Source organism: Pleuronectes platessa, chromosome 7, assembly GCF_947347685.1.
Source record: "Pleuronectes platessa chromosome 7, fPlePla1.1, whole genome shotgun sequence".
NCBI lineage: Eukaryota > Metazoa > Chordata > Actinopteri > Pleuronectiformes > Pleuronectidae > Pleuronectes > Pleuronectes platessa.
Window position 1 is genome coordinate 17,933,763 of NC_070632.1, and position 21,814 is coordinate 17,955,576.

Below are 21,814 nucleotides of genomic sequence, written 5' to 3' on the forward strand. Positions count from 1 at the left end.
TCTTTTGATTTTACTCAAATATTTTAGTCAAACTTTGAACATTAGCCTCAAACCAAAGCTGAACCACAAACATGAATCAAAGCGATGGTTTACTGCACTGATAATGTATCATCTCCATGTCTCCTTTATCATTTCTCTCCGGGATTTTTTGAAACTTGTTCACTCATTATAAATACATCAAATTGTATTCATTATGTATTAGTCTGCATGTTTAAGCAATGTTGGAAACACTGTTTCACACACATTTGTTCTTTTGAATAACGTGTGACGCCGCGTCCACCGTATTTAAGGTGCGGCACCTTGACGCGGACGTCACGACTGCCAGCCTATCAGGGCTGGCGAATTGGAATAAGTGCTTCTGTGAATACGCGCGAGGGGCTTATCCCATAGTGAGACATCTCACTCATGCTACTCAGAGAACCGGGGTTACGAAAGTAACCTAAAGTTTCTATCAATTCAGAGTCTGACAGTGAGTTTAAAGAAGAGGATGAGATTGACCATCAGCCAGCTACATAAAAAGTTCATCTTCAGCCAGTACCATATCCAGGCCAGGCCATCAGCAGCCAACATATGGATGTCAAAAAATGATGAAATTGCATGGCTACCAATGTAATAAGGATGCAACCAGGGCCGACACGGATAGCAGTAATCATGTGCAGGACATGAAGCCTTCTTACGAACTTTTCATTACGTAAATCATTCTGCACTATTTTGGAGGGACAGCGTGTTTTCGTAGAAAGCTGGAATGAGATGGACCAAACCCATTTATTTGCATACTTTGGGGTTATTATACTTGCCGGAGTTTTCAAATCCAAAGGGGAATCCACAGAATCCTTGTGAGACGCAGAAACTCCCAGAGAACTTTTACATAAAATGTGCAGGAATGTTGGAGCAGAGATGCTTAAGATGTACAATTTAACACTTAACGTAGTCCTGGGTCCAGTGGACCCAAACACCACATATGTAATATAAATGTGTAGGGGGGGTGTACAGTGTACAGTCACTGAAAATATGTCATTTTATATGTTCATCACAGAAAATGAGCCAAGGCCAATGAGTCTCAGGTTGAAAAAAATATTGATCGCATCATTTTTCTTTTATCAAACATTGAAAACGGGTCCCATAGACCCGAACAACATACAAGGGTTAGGAGTAGGCTTAAAACTTTCCTTTACGATAAAGCTTATCGTAAGACCTGGCTCAGGTCTGTCCTGGATCTGCTCTTAGTTATGCTGCTATAGGCCTTGATGGTTGGAGGACAGATTAGCATGCCTTTCAACTTCAACACTCAAGTAGCCAGTGAGCCAACATGCACAACACCCTTGTGTGCACCCTGGGGCTCGAGGAAACATCTTGGATTTCGTGACAGTCCACTGGCTCGCTGATGCAGCAGTGCATTGAGATTTATCCTGGTGTGTCCGATGGCCTGTCCTTTCAGGGCACAGGGAAAGAGGATAGGGTTAGATAGATGGATATGTTTACTTTTTTCTCTGGATATTACAGACAATGATCTTGCCCTCGTCATGCTGCAGCTAATGATATAACATTAAGTTCATTACCCTCCATTGTAATTTCCCTGAAAACACGAATTAATCACTTGACTGAAAATAAAGGGAAAAAATGGATTCAAGCCAAAGCTGTGAAAAAAGATCCAGATATCAGAAATCGTATCGCATGAATAATTTAACATAAAATAACATATTTTACATTACTTGCATTGTGCTGTTTTTTACCCTCCTAATTCATATTTATGAATTAGTATGGGCTAATAAAAACATGTGTTGAACCTAGACTTTAAGATCCCTAATGTGATTAAATCCCAAGGCTGCAAGACATAACAGCGGCTTTTATTTCAAATGGGTACATATTGCTTGATAGTATATCTGTTTAACATCTATAATTTCACATTTACAACCTGCATTTACATTTTCAACTTTGGAAATGTTCGTACAGCATGTTTAAAGTTTTTAAAGTGAAAGATTTTTACATATTTAATATATTGTGGCTCCAGTATGTTGATATACTCTGTTAAAATGAAAAAAAGTATAATTCTATGGAAATATAAGCAATGTTCTGCTGAAAAAGAGACACCAATCATGGCATGGTAAACTTTAACGGGGTAAACAAGATACATTTAATTCTATAAACCTAATTTCAGTTTTACAATGTCATCATTTATTTAAACTTCAGCATCAACTGTGGGCCTCCACCGGAGGAGTTGTAGGTGTTGACAAATACAAAAATTTGGCCATATTCCATATTTTTACTTTGACATACTTGTCGTAGGGCTTTCATCAGATCAACTTCAAATTTAGATGAGTGTGATCACAACAAAATGGAGATAAAAAGAAATTTAAAGATCGATTTTTTTGTCACACAGCGTGACCGTGGCGTGGCGTCAAATTTGGCGCGAAACTAGACATGTAAGACAAGAGTCCCGACCTGATAACATCTACACAGAATACATGATTTGAAATCACAGCGCCCCCCTGGTGGCTACAGGAAGTGACATGTTTTAAACTTTGATGAACTGCTCCTGGCTGCTTTACAATATACAGCTAAAAAGAGCTCAGTCAAGTCATTGGCTCATGGTCAGAATTGTGACGTTTCCTCAAACCGTGTTAACATTGATGTGCGGCGAAAGATCATCTTTCGCCAAAGGACACGATGTTGTCATAACTCCACTGTGCATTGTCCTATCACTACCAAACTACTGTCTCCTGATTGGAGTCCAAGCCTGAACAGCTCTATGTGTCAATTTTTCCTCAGTGTCATAGCGCCAGCTACTGATTCACCATAAAATAGGAAGTACTTTGTTAATCCACTCTGCATTATCTAACCGGCTCCGAACTACTGACCTATGATTACAATCCTGATCTGAACATTTCCATTTATTGATATTAGTTCAGGGTCATAGCGCCACCTACTGATCTGTGTAAAAATTAAGCTGTGGTAACATTTTCCAATTGACACAAAATATCTCACGCTACTTCAGAGCGCCTACTTGAACAGATCTATATGTCTGTGCGTAATAATAGTGATGGCGCCACCTACTGGCAACAGGAAGTAAGCTTTGTTTTACAACTATCATTCGATTAACATAACATTTTCTCCGTGTGATGTGCAATTGATAATGTGGACTGTAATGAGCAATTAGCAGGCAAGGATCGACATGGCGTGACGGAATCAGGAAGTGAAGCGTTTATCCTTGGCGCAGTGTGCACAACGCATTCAACGTGGAGACGTGCGCTTGGTCATCTATCGCTCTCTCCAGCGACCGCAACATATATATATTCTCTCTCTTACCAAAGCAACTCATGAAGAAGAAAAATGCGATGGACTTACTCTACGCTACAAAAGATTAGGATTTATTTGACAAACATTTTAGTTTTTACTTAATGATTTTTTAATTATGATGAATTGACTTGTTATGCCTTAAAATGTTTCACTATTTGTTGTGTGTCCCGCTGATCATTTATCGAAACAGCTGCACCTGATCCTTGTTTGTTATACAGTATCTTCATCTAACTGCCATATTGCTTCTCCGTTTAAATGTCAAATGTAAAAAAGATTTCCTTATTGCATTATTTTATGTTTCTAACTATTATGGTTGTTTTACATTTTTGATGATGATATGGTTCTTGGATTGTCTTTAATATTGTATTTGTGTATTGAAAACAAATGCAAATCATATATTATTATACATTATTCAACTGCCGCAGATATTTGTTGTGGGAACTCAGGTGAGTAACGTCACTCCACTCAGAGGTTAGCACCCACGTTAGCCTGCGTCACTTGCTGCCCAGGCTCCTGTCATCTTCACAGCGCTGTTTTGGGGTCTCACATGGACCGTAGATATGAACACTCAGGCTGACTTAAGTTACACTTGACATGTTTATGCTCTCCAATATGTTCTGGTTAGCTAGCTCATACGTTAGCATCAGCTACATGTGAGCACCCAGATTGTCACAGTTCTCGTACACTAGTAGAGATCACGCTCTGAGAAAGAAAACAAAAGTCAGATTTATTATGTAATATAGAACTGGGAGGCTACTGGGGATTTCCTTATCAATTCATATGGTGATCAGTTGGCCGGTCAAACGTGATAATGATGTCAAGACATTTTTTGTTGTCCAGAATGTGATCTCTCCAAGTTATTTGAACTTGTTTTATTTGACCAAACGCTCAGAAAGACCCTAGACTCAACTAATTAAAGATTTAGTTTATAACCATGTATTTTATTCTATTTTGTGTTGTTTATCTGGTCCCTGAATAATAAACACATCCCTCTCCTCATATTATTAGCATGACTAAGCATCTATCTGTAACCTTGGTTTGGTTTATTTTATAGATCTTATCCATTCATGCACACATTCAAATAACTTTCACTAAGCTGACAGTTTATTAAGTACCTCCAAGTAGAACTGCAACAAATAATCAATACGTTTATTGATTATCGGCTATTTTGACAGTTGAACAACTATAGTTCTTACTATAACATTTTAAAGAGTTCAAGCTTTTCAAACTTGCTGCTCTTTGTTGTCATTATCATTAAACTTTGGACCGTTGGCCATAATAAACAAGTTAGTATTTAAATTAATCAGCAGATGCATCAATAATTAAACATTTATTAGTGGCCAACTTACATTTAAATATAACAAATGAACAGCCCTGCTGTAAATCTTACCATGAAGATTAAAATGATCAGGTTTTGCTGATGCTGTTTTATTAAATGATATTTAATCTACTCGTTGTTCTATGAATTCATCTCTCAGCAAACCACTCATCACTATAAACTTGAATCAACGCCTCCCCTTGTCAAATACAGTTTTACTCTGACCACCTGACTACCCTAATTGGTTTAAAGAAGCGGCTTTTGTCCAACATGTTTACTTTCACTGGTCGACTAATTGGATGTGACTGTCTCAGACTGTGGGCAGCCATCTGAGGATTCTACTCTGAGACAGAACAACTTTTCAAATCCTTAATTTGTTATGTTTGATCTTGCCAGGACTCCACAAAGGTCCAGATCTGCAATGACCTTTAGTTTAGAACTGTAACTGTCTGTTATTATTATTATTATTATTATTATTATTATTATTACAGACACGTTTGAGGATGATGCTGACATGTGCAGACAGAGGGGACTCTATATCTCTATGTCCAAACTAATATGTTGGTTAGATCTGATGACAGACCCTGGCCGCAGCTCTGTCAAGTACACATCTAAGATCTGGGACCACTGGCATGAGTGCCTTTTTTAGCCCTTCTTTCCTTGTATATTTCTATGTAATGTATTGTTTGTATGTATGTTTTGTTGTATCATGTGGGCCTTGAGCCTGTTATAAAGTTTATATATTTATATATTCCCTTATGCACCTTGACGTAGGTTTCCACCTGCAAATAAACTGTACCCAGGGTATTATTGACCTGTATACTGCTCACTATTTCCAACTGCCAGTTGTTAATCAGTGTTAATAAGTTAATATGTGTTTTATAGCAACATCAGTTTTGGCAGTTTTTCCCTCAAATACCCAACTCTGCCCTTGCACACCCAGAAGCTAATGTTATTTTGACATTCTTGACAAACGGTGTACTCCGAGGCAATTGGTCACTAGTAGAAGGAGACTATAGTTATTGAAATACTTTTTTTCTTAAGATAATTTGGCCTCTGATGGATGTACTCTAATATTTCTTTCTCTTTTCCCTTTCAGTTGGGGGGTGACCTTGCAGTTGTTCAGGATATGGAGGACCAGAAATTCTTGACCAACTTCACTCATCAATTTAAACAGAATCATTTTTCCGGCAAGGTTTTCCATGCTGCTTGGATCGGATTGACAGACGAGAAAACTCAGTTTTGTGTGGGTCAACAACAAAACACTCCAATCAAGTGTCAGTTTCTGGTCAAAAGGGGAGCCAAACAACTTTATTGTCGTTTGGGACAAAGAAGAAAATGGACAAGACTGTGTTGGCATTGTACCACCCGATGACTTTGGAGGGGAGAGGTGGTTGTTCAACTGGGATGACATAACTTGTGTCGGCGGCCGACACTATGTCTGTGAAAGTAAGGCTGTTGTCTCATGATCCAGTCCCAATAGATATTGGGACTGGATCAAAACTGGTCCAGTCCCAATATCTGGACCAGTTTTGGGACTGGTCCAGATATTGGACCAGTATCTGGACCAATATCCAGGTCGAGTTGACAGTCAATGGGACGACATCATTTTTTGAGTCGATGTAGAAATAGATTATAGGTTTGTCTAATAATAAATATAGACTTAATATGTGGCCTCAGCTTTTTCGGGTTTTTATTGCTTTTGTGAATTGATAGTCATCAACTCTATGAGGGTTTAATTGAGGGAACATAGGGCTTACACACACATAATGGTGAATGTACATAAACACACTCCCTCTATAGTACAGGAACATATGGTAGATGCATAGATGTAGTTGAACTTGTCTGAGCTTAAAGTTTGGTGTTTTTTGGTGTTGTCTCATAAGGAGTTTTAGTTTACATTGCATTTACATTTTCTAGGTCAAGCAACTTACAAAATCCACATTTTGGTTTAGCAGTGGAACTGTACATGAGATGTGGAGTATAATCTTTGACCCAATGAAGACACATAAGACCCATTTGCCTGCTCTCAGACTGTGAGTCTGATTGGTTTGTACAGCTCTGTTCACCCAGCGTGCTCCTTGTTTTATAGCAACATCAGTTTTGGCAGTTTTTCCCTCAAATACCCAACTCTGCCCTTGCACACCCAGAAGCTAATGTTATTTTGACATTCTTGACAAACGGTGTACTCCGAGGCAATTGGTCACTAGTAGAAGGAGACTATAGTTATTGAAATACTTTTTTTCTTAAGATAATTTGGCCTCTGATGGATGTACTCTAATATTTCTTTCTCTTTTCCCTTTCAGTTGGGGGGTGACCTTGCAGTTGTTCAGGATATGGAGGACCAGAAATTCTTGACCAACTTCACTCATCAATTTAAACAGAATCATTTTTCCGGCAAGGTTTTCCATGCTGCTTGGATCGGATTGACAGACGAGAAAACTCAGTTTTGTGTGGGTCAACAACAAAACACTCCAATCAAGTGTCAGTTTCTGGTCAAAAGGGGAGCCAAACAACTTTATTGCCGTTTGGGACAAAGAAGAAAATGGACAAGACTGTGTTGGCATTCTACCACCCGATGACTTTGGAGGGGAGAGGTGGTTGTTCAACTGGGATGACATAACTTGTGTCGGCGGCCGACACTATGTCTGTGAAAGTAAGGCTGTTGTCTCATGATCCAGTCCCAATAGATATTGGGACTGGATCAAAACTGGTCCAGTCCCAATATCTGGACCAGTTTTGGGACTGGTCCAGATATTGGACCAGTATCTGGACCAATATCCAGGTCGAGTTGACAGTCAATGGGACGACATCATTTTTTGAGTCGATGTAGAAATAGATTATAGGTTTGTCTAATAATAAATATAGACTTAATATGTGGCCTCAGCTTTTTCGGGTTTTTATTGCTTTTGTGAATTGATAGTCATCAACTCTATGAGGGTTTAATTGAGGGAACATAGGGCTTACACACACATAATGGTGAATGTACATAAACACACTCCCTCTATAGTACAGGAACATATGGTAGATGCATAGATGTAGTTGAACTTGTCTGAGCTTAAAGTTTGGTGTTTTTTGGTGTTGTCTCATAAGGAGTTTTAGTTTACATTGCATTTACATTTTCTAGGTCAAGCAACTTACAAAATCCACATTTTGGTTTAGCAGTGGAACTGTACATGAGATGTGGAGTATAATCTTTGACCCAATGAAGACACATAAGACCCATTTGCCTGCTCTCAGACTGTGAGTCTGATTGGTTTGTACAGCTCTGTTCACCCAGCGTGCTCCTTGTTTTATAGCAACATCAGTTTTGGCAGTTTTTCCCTCAAATACCCAACTCTGCCCTTGCACACCCAGAAGCTAATGTTATTTTGACATTCTTGACAAACGGTGTACTCCGAGGCAATTGGTCACTAGTAGAAGGAGACTATAGTTATTGAAATACTTTTTTTCTTAAGATAATTTGGCCTCTGATGGATGTACTCTAATATTTCTTTCTCTTTTCCCTTTCAGTTGGGGGGTGACCTTGCAGTTGTTCAGGATATGGAGGACCAGAAATTCTTGACCAACTTCACTCATCAATTTAAACAGAATCATTTTTCCGGCAAGGTTTTCCATGCTGCTTGGATCGGATTGACAGACGAGAAAACTCAGTTTTGTGTGGGTCAACAACAAAACACTCCAATCAAGTGTCAGTTTCTGGTCAAAAGGGGAGCCAAACAACTTTATTGCCGTTTGGGACAAAGAAGAAAATGGACAAGACTGTGTTGGCATTCTACCACCCGATGACTTTGGAGGGGAGAGGTGGTTGTTCAACTGGGATGACATAACTTGTGTCGGCGGCCGACACTATGTCTGTGAAAGTAAGGCTGTTGTCTCATGATCCAGTCCCAATAGATATTGGGACTGGATCAAAACTGGTCCAGTCCCAATATCTGGACCAGTTTTGGGACTGGTCCAGATATTGGACCAGTATCTGGACCAATATCCAGGTCGAGTTGACAGTCAATGGGACGACATCATTTTTTGAGTCGATGTAGAAATAGATTATAGGTTTGTCTAATAATAAATATAGACTTAATATGTGGCCTCAGCTTTTTCGGGTTTTTATTGCTTTTGTGAATTGATAGTCATCAACTCTATGAGGGTTTAATTGAGGGAACATAGGGCTTACACACACATAATGGTGAATGTACATAAACACACTCCCTCTATAGTACAGGAACATATGGTAGATGCATAGATGTAGTTGAACTTGTCTGAGCTTAAAGTTTGGTGTTTTTTGGTGTTGTCTCATAAGGAGTTTTAGTTTACATTGCATTTACATTTTCTAGGTCAAGCAACTTACAAAATCCACATTTTGGTTTAGCAGTGGAACTGTACATGAGATGTGGAGTATAATCTTTGACCCAATGAAGACACATTGAATCCGTATTTCATCTACTTGATGATAAATAGTCATTTGAATAGTGATTTTCGATTGGAGGTTAGGTTTCATTGTCACTGACATCCTTTACCAAGATGGTTCACAAAGCCTTTTTTGTCATAATAGAAAATAGGATTGCTCTATTTTTGAAAAGCAAAACCTTATGTTACTTTGTTCACAGTTAGTATTTCAGAAACAAAAGTTTGTTAAACTTTGAAAACTTCATGCATCATATATTCATCGACCTTCTTCTGTAAATAACTCCAAATTAGATTGTCTGTTCTGCTGTTCCTTTGTTTTCTTCTCTACCTTCTGTTGATTAAATACAGGCAATGTAACAAGGAAATGTTCATTTGCTATGCACCCTTTTATATTGTGTTATATGTACTATAATGTGAGGTGTATTTATTTCCCTCTGGTCTTACAGTTTAACATCTACACACAAATTGTGTGTGTTAGTTCTTTTGATTTTACTCAAATATTTTAGTCAAACTTTGAACATTAGCCTCAAACCAAAGCTGAACCACAAACATGAATCAAAGCGATGGTTTACTGCACTGATAATGTATCATCTCCATGTCTCCTTTATCATTTCTCTCCGGGATTTTTTGAAACTTGTTCACTCATTATAAATACATCAAATTGTATTCATTATGTATTAGTCTGCATGTTTAAGCAATGTTGGAAACACTGTTTCACACACATTTGTTCTTTTGAATAACGTGTGACGCCGCGTCCACCGTATTTAAGGTGCGGCACCTTGACGCGGACGTCACGACTGCCAGCCTATCAGGGCTGGCGAATTGGAATAAGTGCTTCTGTGAATACGCGCGAGGGGCTTATCCCATAGTGAGACATCTCACTCATGCTACTCAGAGAACCGGGGTTACGAAAGTAACCTAAAGTTTCTATCAATTCAGAGTCTGACAGTGAGTTTAAAGAAGAGGATGAGATTGACCATCAGCCAGCTACATAAAAAGTTCATCTTCAGCCAGTACCATATCCAGGCCAGGCCATCAGCAGCCAACATATGGATGTCAAAAAATGATGAAATTGCATGGCTACCAATGTAATAAGGATGCAACCAGGGCCGACACGGATAGCAGTAATCATGTGCAGGACATGAAGCCTTCTTACGAACTTTTCATTACGTAAATCATTCTGCACTATTTTGAAGGGACATCGTGTTTTCGTAGAAAGCTGGAATGAGATGGACCAAACCCATTTATTTGCATACTTTGGGGTTATTATACTTGCCGGAGTTTTCAAATCCAAAGGGGAATCCACAGAATCCTTGTGAGACGCAGAAACTCCCAGAGAACTTTTACATAAAATGTGCAGGAATGTTGGAGCAGAGATGCTTAAGATGTACAATTTAACACTTAACGTAGTCCTGGGTCCAGTGGACCCAAACACCACATATGTAATATAAATGTGTAGGGGGGGTGTACAGTGTACAGTCACTGAAAATATGTCATTTTATATGTTCATCACAGAAAATGAGCCAAGGCCAATGAGTCTCAGGTTGAAAAAAATATTGATCGCATCATTTTTCTTTTATCAAACATTGAAAACGGGTCCCATAGACCCGAACAACATACAAGGGTTAGGAGTAGGCTTAAAACTTTCCTTTACGATAAAGCTTATCGTAAGACCTGGCTCAGGTCTGTCCTGGATCTGCTCTTAGTTATGCTGCTATAGGCCTTGATGGTTGGAGGACAGATTAGCATGCCTTTCAACTTCAACACTCAAGTAGCCAGTGAGCCAACATGCACAACACCCTTGTGTGCACCCTGGGGCTCGAGGAAACATCTTGGATTTCGTGACAGTCCACTGGCTCGCTGATGCAGCAGTGCATTGAGATTTATCCTGGTGTGTCCGATGGCCTGTCCTTTCAGGGCACAGGGAAAGAGGATAGGGTTAGATAGATGGATATGTTTACTTTTTTCTCTGGATATTACAGACAATGATCTTGCCCTCGTCATGCTGCAGCTAATGATATAACATTAAGTTCATTACCCTCCATTGTAATTTCCCTGAAAACACGAATTAATCACTTGACTGAAAATAAAGGGAAAAAATGGATTCAAGCCAAAGCTGTGAAAAAAGATCCAGATATCAGAAATCGTATCGCATGAATAATTTAACATAAAATAACATATTTTACATTACTTGCATTGTGCTGTTTTTTACCCTCCTAATTCATATTTATGAATTAGTATGGGCTAATAAAAACATGTGTTGAACCTAGACTTTAAGATCCCTAATGTGATTAAATCCCAAGGCTGCAAGACATAACAGCGGCTTTTATTTCAAATGGGTACATATTGCTTGATAGTATATCTGTTTAACATCTATAATTTCACATTTACAACCTGCATTTACATTTTCAACTTTGGAAATGTTCGTACAGCATGTTTAAAGTTTTTAAAGTGAAAGATTTTTACATATTTAATATATTGTGGCTCCAGTATGTTGATATACTCTGTTAAAATGAAAAAAAGTATAATTCTATGGAAATATAAGCAATGTTCTGCTGAAAAAGAGACACCAATCATGGCATGGTAAACTTTAACGGGGTAAACAAGATACATTTAATTCTATAAACCTAATTTCAGTTTTACAATGTCATCATTTATTTAAACTTCAGCATCAACTGTGGGCCTCCACCGGAGGAGTTGTAGGTGTTGACAAATACAAAAATTTGGCCATATTCCATATTTTTACTTTGACATACTTGTCGTAGGGCTTTCATCAGATCAACTTCAAATTTAGATGAGTGTGATCACAACAAAATGGAGATAAAAAGAAATTTAAAGATCGATTTTTTTGTCACACAGCGTGACCGTGGCGTGGCGTCAAATTTGGCGCAAAACTAGACATGTAAGACAAGAGTCCCGACCTGATAACATCTACACAGAATACATGATTTGAAATCACAGCGCCCCCCTGGTGGCTACAGGAAGTGACATGTTTTAAACTTTGATGAACTGCTCCTGGCTGCTTTACAATATACAGCTAAAAAGAGCTCAGTCAAGTCATTGGCTCATGGTCAGAATTGTGACGTTTCCTCAAACCGTGTTAACATTGATGTGCGGCGAAAGATCATCTTTCGCCAAAGGACACGATGTTGTCATAACTCCACTGTGCATTGTCCTATCACTACCAAACTACTGTCTCCTGATTGGAGTCCAAGCCTGAACAGCTCTATGTGTCAATTTTTCCTCAGTGTCATAGCGCCAGCTACTGATTCACCATAAAATAGGAAGTACTTTGTTAATCCACTCTGCATTATCTAACCGGCTCCGAACTACTGACCTATGATTACAATCCTGATCGGAACATTTCCATTTATTGATATTAGTTCAGGGTCATAGCGCCACCTACTGATCTGTGTAAAAATTAAGCTGTGGTAACATTTTCCAATTGACACAAAATATCTCACGCTACTTCAGAGCGCCTACTTGAACAGATCTATATGTCTGTGCGTAATAATAGTGATGGCGCCACCTACTGGCAACAGGAAGTAAGCTTTGTTTTACAACTATCATTCGATTAACATAACATTTTCTCCGTGTGATGTGCAATTGATAATGTGGACTGTAATGAGCAATTAGCAGGCAAGGATCGACATGGCGTGACGGAATCAGGAAGTGAAGCGTTTATCCTTGGCGCAGTGTGCACAACGCATTCAACGTGGAGACGTGCGCTTGGTCATCTATCGCTCTCTCCAGCGACCGCAACATCTATATATTCTCTCTCTTACCAAAGCAACTCATGAAGAAGAAAAATGCGATGGACTTACTCTACGCTACAAAAGATTAGGATTTATTTGACAAACATTTTAGTTTTTACTTAATGATTTTTTAATTATGATGAATTGACTTGTTATGCCTTAAAATGTTTCACTATTTGTTGTGTGTCCCGCTGATCATTTATCGAAACAGCTGCACCTGATCCTTGTTTGTTATACAGTATCTTCATCTAACTGCCATATTGCTTCTCCGTTTAAATGTCAAATGTAAAAAAGATTTCCTTATTGCATTATTTTATGTTTCTAACTATTATGGTTGTTTTACATTTTTGATGATGATATGGTTCTTGGATTGTCTTTAATATTGTATTTGTGTATTGAAAACAAATGCAAATCATATATTATTATACATTATTCAACTGCCGCAGATATTTGTTGTGGGAACTCAGCTGAGTAACGTCACTCCACTCAGAGGTTAGCACCCACGTTAGCCTGCGTCACTTGCTGCCCAGGCTCCTGTCATCTTCACAGCGCTGTTTTGGGGTCTCACATGGACCGTAGATATGAACACTCAGGCTGACTTAAGTTACACTTGACATGTTTATGCTCTCCAATATGTTCTGGTTAGCTAGCTCATACGTTAGCATCAGCTACATGTGAGCACCCAGATTGTCACAGTTCTCGTACACTAGTAGAGATCACGCTCTGAGAAAGAAAACGAAAGTCAGATTTATTATGTAATATAGAACTGGGAGGCTACTGGGGATTTCCTTATCAATTCATATGGTGATCAGTTGGCCGGTCAAACGTGATAATGATGTCAAGACATTTTTTGTTGTCCAGAATGTGATCTCTCCAAGTTATTTGAACTTGTTTTATTTGACCAAACGCTCAGAAAGACCCTAGACTCAACTAATTAAAGATTTAGTTTATAACCATGTATTTTATTCTATTTTGTGTTGTTTATCTGGTCCCTGAATAATAAACACATCCCTCTCCTCATATTATTAGCATGACTAAGCATCTATCTGTAACCTTGGTTTGGTTTATTTTATAGATCTTATCCATTCATGCACACATTCAAATAACTTTCACTAAGCTGACAGTTTATTAAGTACCTCCAAGTAGAACTGCAACAAATAATCAATACGTTTATTGATTATCGGCTATTTTGACAGTTGAACAACTATAGTTCTTACTATAACATTTTAAAGAGTTCAAGCTTTTCAAACTTGCTGCTCTTTGTTGTCATTATCATTAAACTTTGGACCGTTGGCCATAATAAACAAGTTAGTATTTAAATTAATCAGCAGATGCATCAATAATTAAACATTTATTAGTGGCCAACTTACATTTAAATATAACAAATGAACAGCCCTGCTGTAAATCTTACCATGAAGATTAAAATGATCAGGTTTTGCTGATGCTGTTTTATTAAATGATATTTAATCTACTCGTTGTTCTATGAATTCATCTCTCAGCAAACCACTCATCACTATAAACTTGAATCAACGCCTCCCCTTGTCAAATACAGTTTTACTCTGACCACCTGACTACCCTAATTGGTTTAAAGAAGCGGCTTTTGTCCAACATGTTTACTTTCACTGGTCGACTAATTGGATGTGACTGTCTCAGACTGTGGGCAGCCATCTGAGGATTCTACTCTGAGACAGAACAACTTTTCAAATCCTTAATTTGTTATGTTTGATCTTGCCAGGACTCCACAAAGGTCCAGATCTGCAATGACCTTTAGTTTAGAACTGTAACTGTCTGTTATTATTATTATTATTATTATTATTATTATTATTACAGACACGTTTGAGGATGATGCTGACATGTGCAGACAGAGGGGACTCTATATCTCTATGTCCAAACTAATATGTTGGTTAGATCTGATGACAGACCCTGGCCGCAGCTCTGTCAAGTACACATCTAAGATCTGGGACCACTGGCATGAGTGCCTTTTTTAGCCCTTCTTTCCTTGTATATTTCTATGTAATGTATTGTTTGTATGTATGTTTTGTTGTATCATGTGGGCCTTGAGCCTGTTATAAAGTTTATATATTTATATATTCCCTTATGCACCTTGACGTAGGTTTCCACCTGCAAATAAACTGTACCCAGGGTATTATTGACCTGTATACTGCTCACTATTTCCAACTGCCAGTTGTTAATCAGTGTTAATAAGTTAATATGTGTTTTATAGCAACATCAGTTTTGGCAGTTTTTCCCTCAAATACCCAACTCTGCCCTTGCACACCCAGAAGCTAATGTTATTTTGACATTCTTGACAAACGGTGTACTCCGAGGCAATTGGTCACTAGTAGAAGGAGACTATAGTTATTGAAATACTTTTTTTCTTAAGATAATTTGGCCTCTGATGGATGTACTCTAATATTTCTTTCTCTTTTCCCTTTCAGTTGGGGGGTGACCTTGCAGTTGTTCAGGATATGGAGGACCAGAAATTCTTGACCAACTTCACTCATCAATTTAAACAGAATCATTTTTCCGGCAAGGTTTTCCATGCTGCTTGGATCGGATTGACAGACGAGAAAACTCAGTTTTGTGTGGGTCAACAACAAAACACTCCAATCAAGTGTCAGTTTCTGGTCAAAAGGGGAGCCAAACAACTTTATTGCCGTTTGGGACAAAGAAGAAAATGGACAAGACTGTGTTGGCATTCTACCACCCGATGACTTTGGAGGGGAGAGGTGGTTGTTCAACTGGGATGACATAACTTGTGTCGGCGGCCGACACTATGTCTGTGAAAGTAAGGCTGTTGTCTCATGATCCAGTCCCAATAGATATTGGGACTGGATCAAAACTGGTCCAGTCCCAATATCTGGACCAGTTTTGGGACTGGTCCAGATATTGGACCAGTATCTGGACCAATATCCAGGTCGAGTTGACAGTCAATGGGACGACATCATTTTTTGAGTCGATGTAGAAATAGATTATAGGTTTGTCTAATAATAAATATAGACTTAATATGTGGCCTCAGCTTTTTCGGGTTTTTATTGCTTTTGTGAATTGATAGTCATCAACTCAATGAGGGTTTAATTGAGGGAACATAGGGCTTACACACACATAATGGTGAATGTACATAAACACACTCCCTCTATAGTACAGGAACATATGGTAGATGCATAGATGTAGTTGAACTTGTCTGAGCTTAAAGTTTGGTGTTTTTTGGTGTTGTCTCATAAGGAGTTTTAGTTTACATTGCATTTACATTTTCTAGGTCAAGCAACTTACAAAATCCACATTTTGGTTTAGCAGTGGAACTGTACATGAGATGTGGAGTATAATCTTTGACCCAATGAAGACACATAAGACCCATTTGCCTGCTCTCAGACTGTGAGTCTGATTGGTTTGTACAGCTCTGTTCACCCAGCGTGCTCCTCTGCTCTCTGGATACAACAATCCTGCAGTATGAAGTCAACTAAGTCAACAGATGCTGATGAAGGTTTTTGATGGAAAGTGGCGGCCCTGCAGCACCGCGATCCACGTCCGTCGCCCGTCGCAGCTCTCAATCGACCGAGCCCTTATGTAATAGTGAATGAGCAATCTGCTGCGGCAGATGTGGTTCTTGTGCTGGTGAATCAGGGTTCCCACGCTTGCCTTGAAAAAAAATTCCATGCTACCTCCTGATTTTCCAGGTACCATATTAAGTAATGATCTATAGGCCCCTGAAGCTTTCCGCGCCCCCCTCCCCTCACAAACACAACCCCCTAGGACACCTGACTACTAAATTGATTTAAAAGATGTGCCAGTCAAGTCTACATTGTAAATGCTTAGAGATTATGTCTTATTGATATATCAATGCATGAAATAATGCAACAATCTGTAGATGAACAACAATTTATTGAACGGGAACTTTGAGACACATGAGCACTGGGATTGATATTTGTTCTCTCTTCCACTCCTCTCCTATCTTATCCTGTCCTCTTCTCTCCACACCTCCCCTCTCGTATCCGCTCCTGTTTTCTCTTCCTACTCTTCTCAACTCCTCTCTACTCTTCTCCCTTTTCCTCTGTCATCCTCTACTCTTGTATCCTCCTCTTTCATCTTCTCCCCTCTTCTCTTCCTCATCCTGAATCTACAGCGTGTCATTGTCACTCACTCCTGTAATGCATCACACATTTGAGATTATGAGTCTTACGTAGAAGAGGTAATATGCCTACCCTTACTCTGTAAAAGCTTTTGTAAATCAAACTAATGAACCTAAAAGGAAAAACATAAGGCTGGTTCCCCTGTGGTTCCTCAGTACAGCAACCTCAAAAATCACCCCAAATGTTCCTATTTAGTAGTATCAATTTTTTAAAGAAAAAACGAAAAATCACAAAATAGCTAAAAGTAGATATAAGAATGAATGTTACAAAATTGATCAAGACTAGACTGGTCATGTCAACTAGTATAGAAGTAATGTCACAGCCTAATGTGAAAATGTATTGGTAGTTAGCTAGCAATGCAAGCTAGCCAACACTAGCTAGTTAGTTAGCAAGCTGAATGTTGGCTAGCAAGATTGCACTGCATGTGCTTGCTAACCATCATTAATGAATCCAAATTCAAAACAAACTCCCCTAAATGTGGTGAATAACACGGTTTTAGGAAAAGTCAATGAGTGAAATACATATGGGGATCGAACATAGTTCTAGTATTTTAAAAGCAAGGTAAAAATTACGTCAACAATTCTAGTGTAAGCTGAAGCTAGCAAGTTGCAGCTTGCTAGCTAGCAAGATTGCAAAGGTTACTAACTAACGTTCATAAACCCAGGTTTATCACACAGTTGAAACACAGCTTCTTACATTTGAGGATAAACTTGCATAAGAAGTTTCACTGTAGATGTCAAGGCTCCCGTGTTGGCTGGGAAATGCATGTATTTGACCCTTCTATTGAGATCGCGAGTAATGTTTCTCGGTTATTATTCCCGAAGTCCACCAATCCGAAACTATACTTTTAAAGTCTATATCACCAGGTTGCCTCATCAAATTCCAACATCCAATACACCAGATAGAATGCCAAGAGCATGTTCTACAACATGGGATCATCCATTTCTATCTACAGTAAGAGCTGTTCACATGTAAAGGGTTTTTATAAACTTATCTTAATTCTGTGCTCAATAGTTTTAGTTGAGCATAGTTCCCTCGTTTTAGTCATTTTTCTGTTGTTGTAGGACCAGTTATTGTTTGCCTTAAGTAGTAAACTTTTCAAGACCACAGCCACGCACCTCTCCTCTGGTACAAGGAAAAGCTGCAGAGTACTTGGAGGTGCATGTGGCCCCACTCTCCCCGGCCGGTGACGCCTCTGCCAGGCCGAACACCTCCTCACAGTCCCGGGCGTAGTACCTGAGGGTCTTCCATGTGCGCCCGTGGTCCTGGGAGCGCTCCAGCAGCATGGCAGCGGGGCGGGGGGAGCGGAACACCACGATGAGATGGGTGAAGAGGAACTCGGTCTCCAGATCCAGCTGGAGCGTCTCCTCCTCCGGCCCCTCTGCCGACTGCCACCAGGTGTCCGGGTGGCGGAACGAGGAGTCGCTCATGGCGGAGGGAGGGTGCGCCTGGGCGGGGATGGCGGAGTTGCACTTGGTGCATTTGGCCGGGGAGCAGGACTCTCTCCCGCGGGGGTCAGAGGTTTGTTTGTAGAAGCAGAAAGGTTCCGAGGAGTTGGAGCCGCAGGTGGACCGGGTCTTCAGCACTCTGCCCGGGGACAGGTTGCCCATGCGAGGGTTGCAGGCTCGACCGGAGCAGCTGTTTTCCACAGCTTGATCTTTGCCTCGGGACGTTTCTGGAAAGAATAAAAAAAAAAAAACATTGGTTCATATGATACATAAATAAAACGAGTAGAAGTATAATCTCTGAGAGAATAACTGATTTATTTTCTCAGTGGATTGAGAGGCTTTTTGCGAGTTTGGTCCACGCAGTGCGCTCCCGATGCTGTGACGCACGTGGATGCGCGAGTTTCACGAAATAAAAACAAGTTGGTGTATTTATTCACATCTTCATTAAAGGGGTGAGAAAAGCTGTCAGTCAAATAAAAAGCAAACTCACCGGTGAAAAGAAAATAAGACTCGCACATCACCGGGAAAATGACAAGTAAAGTCCAGAGTCTCATTATGGAGCAGTTGAGTTGTGTATGGCTACAACAAGAGTGCGCACTCAACAGCTTGATCCAGGGGGAAGCGTATCCATTTGTTTGTAATCCAGTATTGTTTCGCGATATAAAATAATCTAACAGCAAACCTACACTACACCGGAATTAAGAAGTACAATAGACTGAAAGGTGAGGTTCCCCCTGTCTGTCATGGTGGAGAGGCACCTGATCAGATTTAACTGGTATTATCCAAGATCTCTGCAGTCATTAGCCTCAGATTATTGCATCCCATACTCTTGAGGAGAGTTCAGCGTCACTGTGGAGACTTCATTGACATTTGGGAATAAGAAGAGGTTAGCACCGCCCCCGTCTGGTCGTCTCAAACACACCCCTCCCTCTGTGTTTCCTCAAATCAGACTTTTTTCCTTTAAAAAATGGCAATAATAAATATATATATATATATATGTAGGTATACATATATATCTATGGAAATATAAAGCATTTCTTGCAGGTAAGACAAGATCATGATTTTGGAAAATGTTGATCATCTTGTCGTCATCTATGAGTAGATGACTGCAATGATGAGAAGGATTATTGTATTATCCTACATTACATTACACAAGTGCAGTGCTCATTCCTGATGTTTGCAATGACCTGTGTTAATTCTCCAGAGCTACTCCAGAGTACCAAGTAGGTTTACACCTACAAGGAATTTGCTCTGGTTATTGGTGCATACAATGAACATAGAAACATAAAAACATAAAAACACAATAAACACATAAGAACAGCAATAAAAAGAAACAATATATATTTACTCACTATTTACTTCTTATTTACTCCCTTTTTCTAATATTTATACAAAGTAACATTTATTTAGACATAAACATATCTAAATAAAATATATATAATAGATAAAAGATATAAAAAGCGAAGTAAAAAGTGAAATGCAAGACAGTGAACAGTGTCAGATTGCAATATGCATATTGCAATATAGTGTCACTTGTTAAGTTCCTGTGCTGGATGTTGTGTGTAAAGCTTTTTGCAAACAGCCTATGGTGCAGAGTAAAGTTAGTAAACCCGGTGTTCATCCTACCTGGTTTATTATCAATGCTTTTTATAAAAATTTAACAGAATTTGCTTCATTCATGTTTGTGCCTTTATGTAAGTTTGAAGCTTTGTCGGTTTATGTCAGCTATTTCAGAGGTCTGTTAAGCCATCAACATTATTTTAAAACCCAAAATTGTTCTAAATGAAAGCTCTCTAATTCTGCTTGATATAAGGCATTGCAGCAACAAAATAATCGTTTCTACTTTGATGATAACTTACTTTAGAGGTGATTCTCAGAATGTAGTTGATGTAACAGAGATCAGAAGCAACAAACCCTGTGTCAATGTCTGTGTCAGTCTGATATGGAGAAATAAAAATAATCAAATCCTCAAAATGATCTGGCAGGACAGTTATGTTACCGGCCACCGGCTGCCAGTTGACAGACGCTACTCTACTTTATCTAAGGAATTAGAAAAATAGTCAACTCAGTCCACTGACTACAGGCACACTGCCCCGTCCCCCTGACTGCTGCTGGTCGCCTGTTTACTCCATTTTTACCTATACTGAATATATTGTTTAGTGGGTAATTAATTAGTGCTATAGATTGTTAGATTCAAATCAATAAATGCTTATACAGACCAGCAATAACCGTTTTCCTTCTGCATTCCACAAACAACCATGTTGGAAGAAACTAGCTGTCATCAGATTGAGAAGAAAATAACTGCTGATGTTCTAAAACAATAGCTCGGAGATTTAATTTGCCTACACGAACCACCAAAGCACCGGAGCGCTGACTGACAAGTGTGTCATTGTGTTGCATTCCTGCCACATATCACCACTTGTTTCTAACTGCCACTCATTAACTGTGTTTTACTTGCCTCGTCAGACACACATCAGCTCTGGAGCTGAGGGGTCACACAACCCTTGACCCCATCAAGTCTCACACCTTTTTTTACTTCAACAGTGACATCATCTCGTTTCAAGACATGTGAAGAAAGACACGGTGTGCGTGATACTACAGGCAGCTTTGCCTGTGGCATTCATAATCATTTAATACTGACTTGGAGACAAGTGAGAAAACAGGGTGGTGATGAGTGAAGTTGAAAAAGGGAAGGGGGTCAGTGAGACTGTAAATCATATTTGTAAATACATAAGGTCAGAAGTAATATGTTCCCACTCCCCCTGTCATATGAATCATCCTCTCTTAACTGTGTGTGCAAATGTTAAAGAAGGAGAATAGGAATCATAAGCATTCTCTTCCCTGAGGCATCCTGGCCCTGACGGATCAGGACATTCCTGGAATACTGTGACTCTCGTCACAGTGGCGGCCCCTCTTCCTTTAAAGCGGCCTGTGTGTGTTTTTAGATTTTCATGGGTTATTTCGGTTGTTTTCCAGCGATCTGCCAGGGCAAGGGGTGATGCACCTTGAGGTGTTCTCTTTGTACATCACTTGTGTTTTTCGATCTTCAAATCCCAGGAGTCACCATGAAAACTGCTGCAGGAAAAGAAGTCTAATCTTGGACAGTCTGTGGCGTATTCCCCTGGCAGGATGAAAGCAAGGCAAATCATAAACAAATTCCTTCACTCTCTTTATGTGCAGCTGTTTGTTGTTTTTCTCTGTTCCACAACTTGAACACTACTAAACCAAATCTTGAAAGAAGTAACACAGTTATGTGGGCCTAAGAATGGAAACGGGCTCTGTCAGGCTAAATCGGCACCTTGTTACATCTAAGCTACTTAAAGACATGCACTGAACTCTGGACATTTTCCTGGAACTTTCAGAAGGGGCTGTATCTGAGAACTCCGATGTCACTTTCTTCAGATATTTTCTAGAACTTTTACCCATGTCTGAGTGAGTCCATGTAAGAGCACAGCAGGA

The 21,814-nt window shown here is 39.4% G+C and overlaps 1 protein-coding gene and 1 long non-coding RNA gene across 5 annotated transcripts in view; one reads left to right on the top strand and one right to left on the bottom strand.

The window, feature by feature from the left end:
• Positions 1-19,193, bottom strand: part of LOC128443858 (netrin-4) — a 44,898-nt gene extending 25,705 nt beyond the window's left edge. The window contains exons 1-2 of the mRNA XM_053426049.1: positions 18,846-19,193; positions 18,026-18,582 (exon numbers count right to left, since the gene is read on the bottom strand). Of these exons, the coding sequence (XP_053282024.1) occupies positions 18,026-18,582; positions 18,846-18,909 (621 nt within the window). The 5' untranslated portion in view covers positions 18,910-19,193. The remainder of the gene's footprint in view (positions 1-18,025; positions 18,583-18,845) is intronic.
• On the top strand, positions 3,705-9,412 carry LOC128443860 (uncharacterized). 4 transcript variants are annotated; one of them, XR_008339072.1, is made up of 4 exons: positions 3,705-3,743; positions 5,715-6,651; positions 6,922-7,858; positions 8,129-9,412. It is a non-coding gene; the product is annotated as an uncharacterized LOC128443860 (long non-coding RNA). The 4 variants fall into 4 exon arrangements; XR_008339071.1 differs by lacking the exon at positions 3,705-3,743 and having other exon boundaries at positions 4,678-6,651; XR_008339073.1 differs by lacking the exon at positions 3,705-3,743 and having other exon boundaries at positions 4,680-6,064.
• Positions 19,194-21,814: the final 2,621 nt, after the last annotated feature.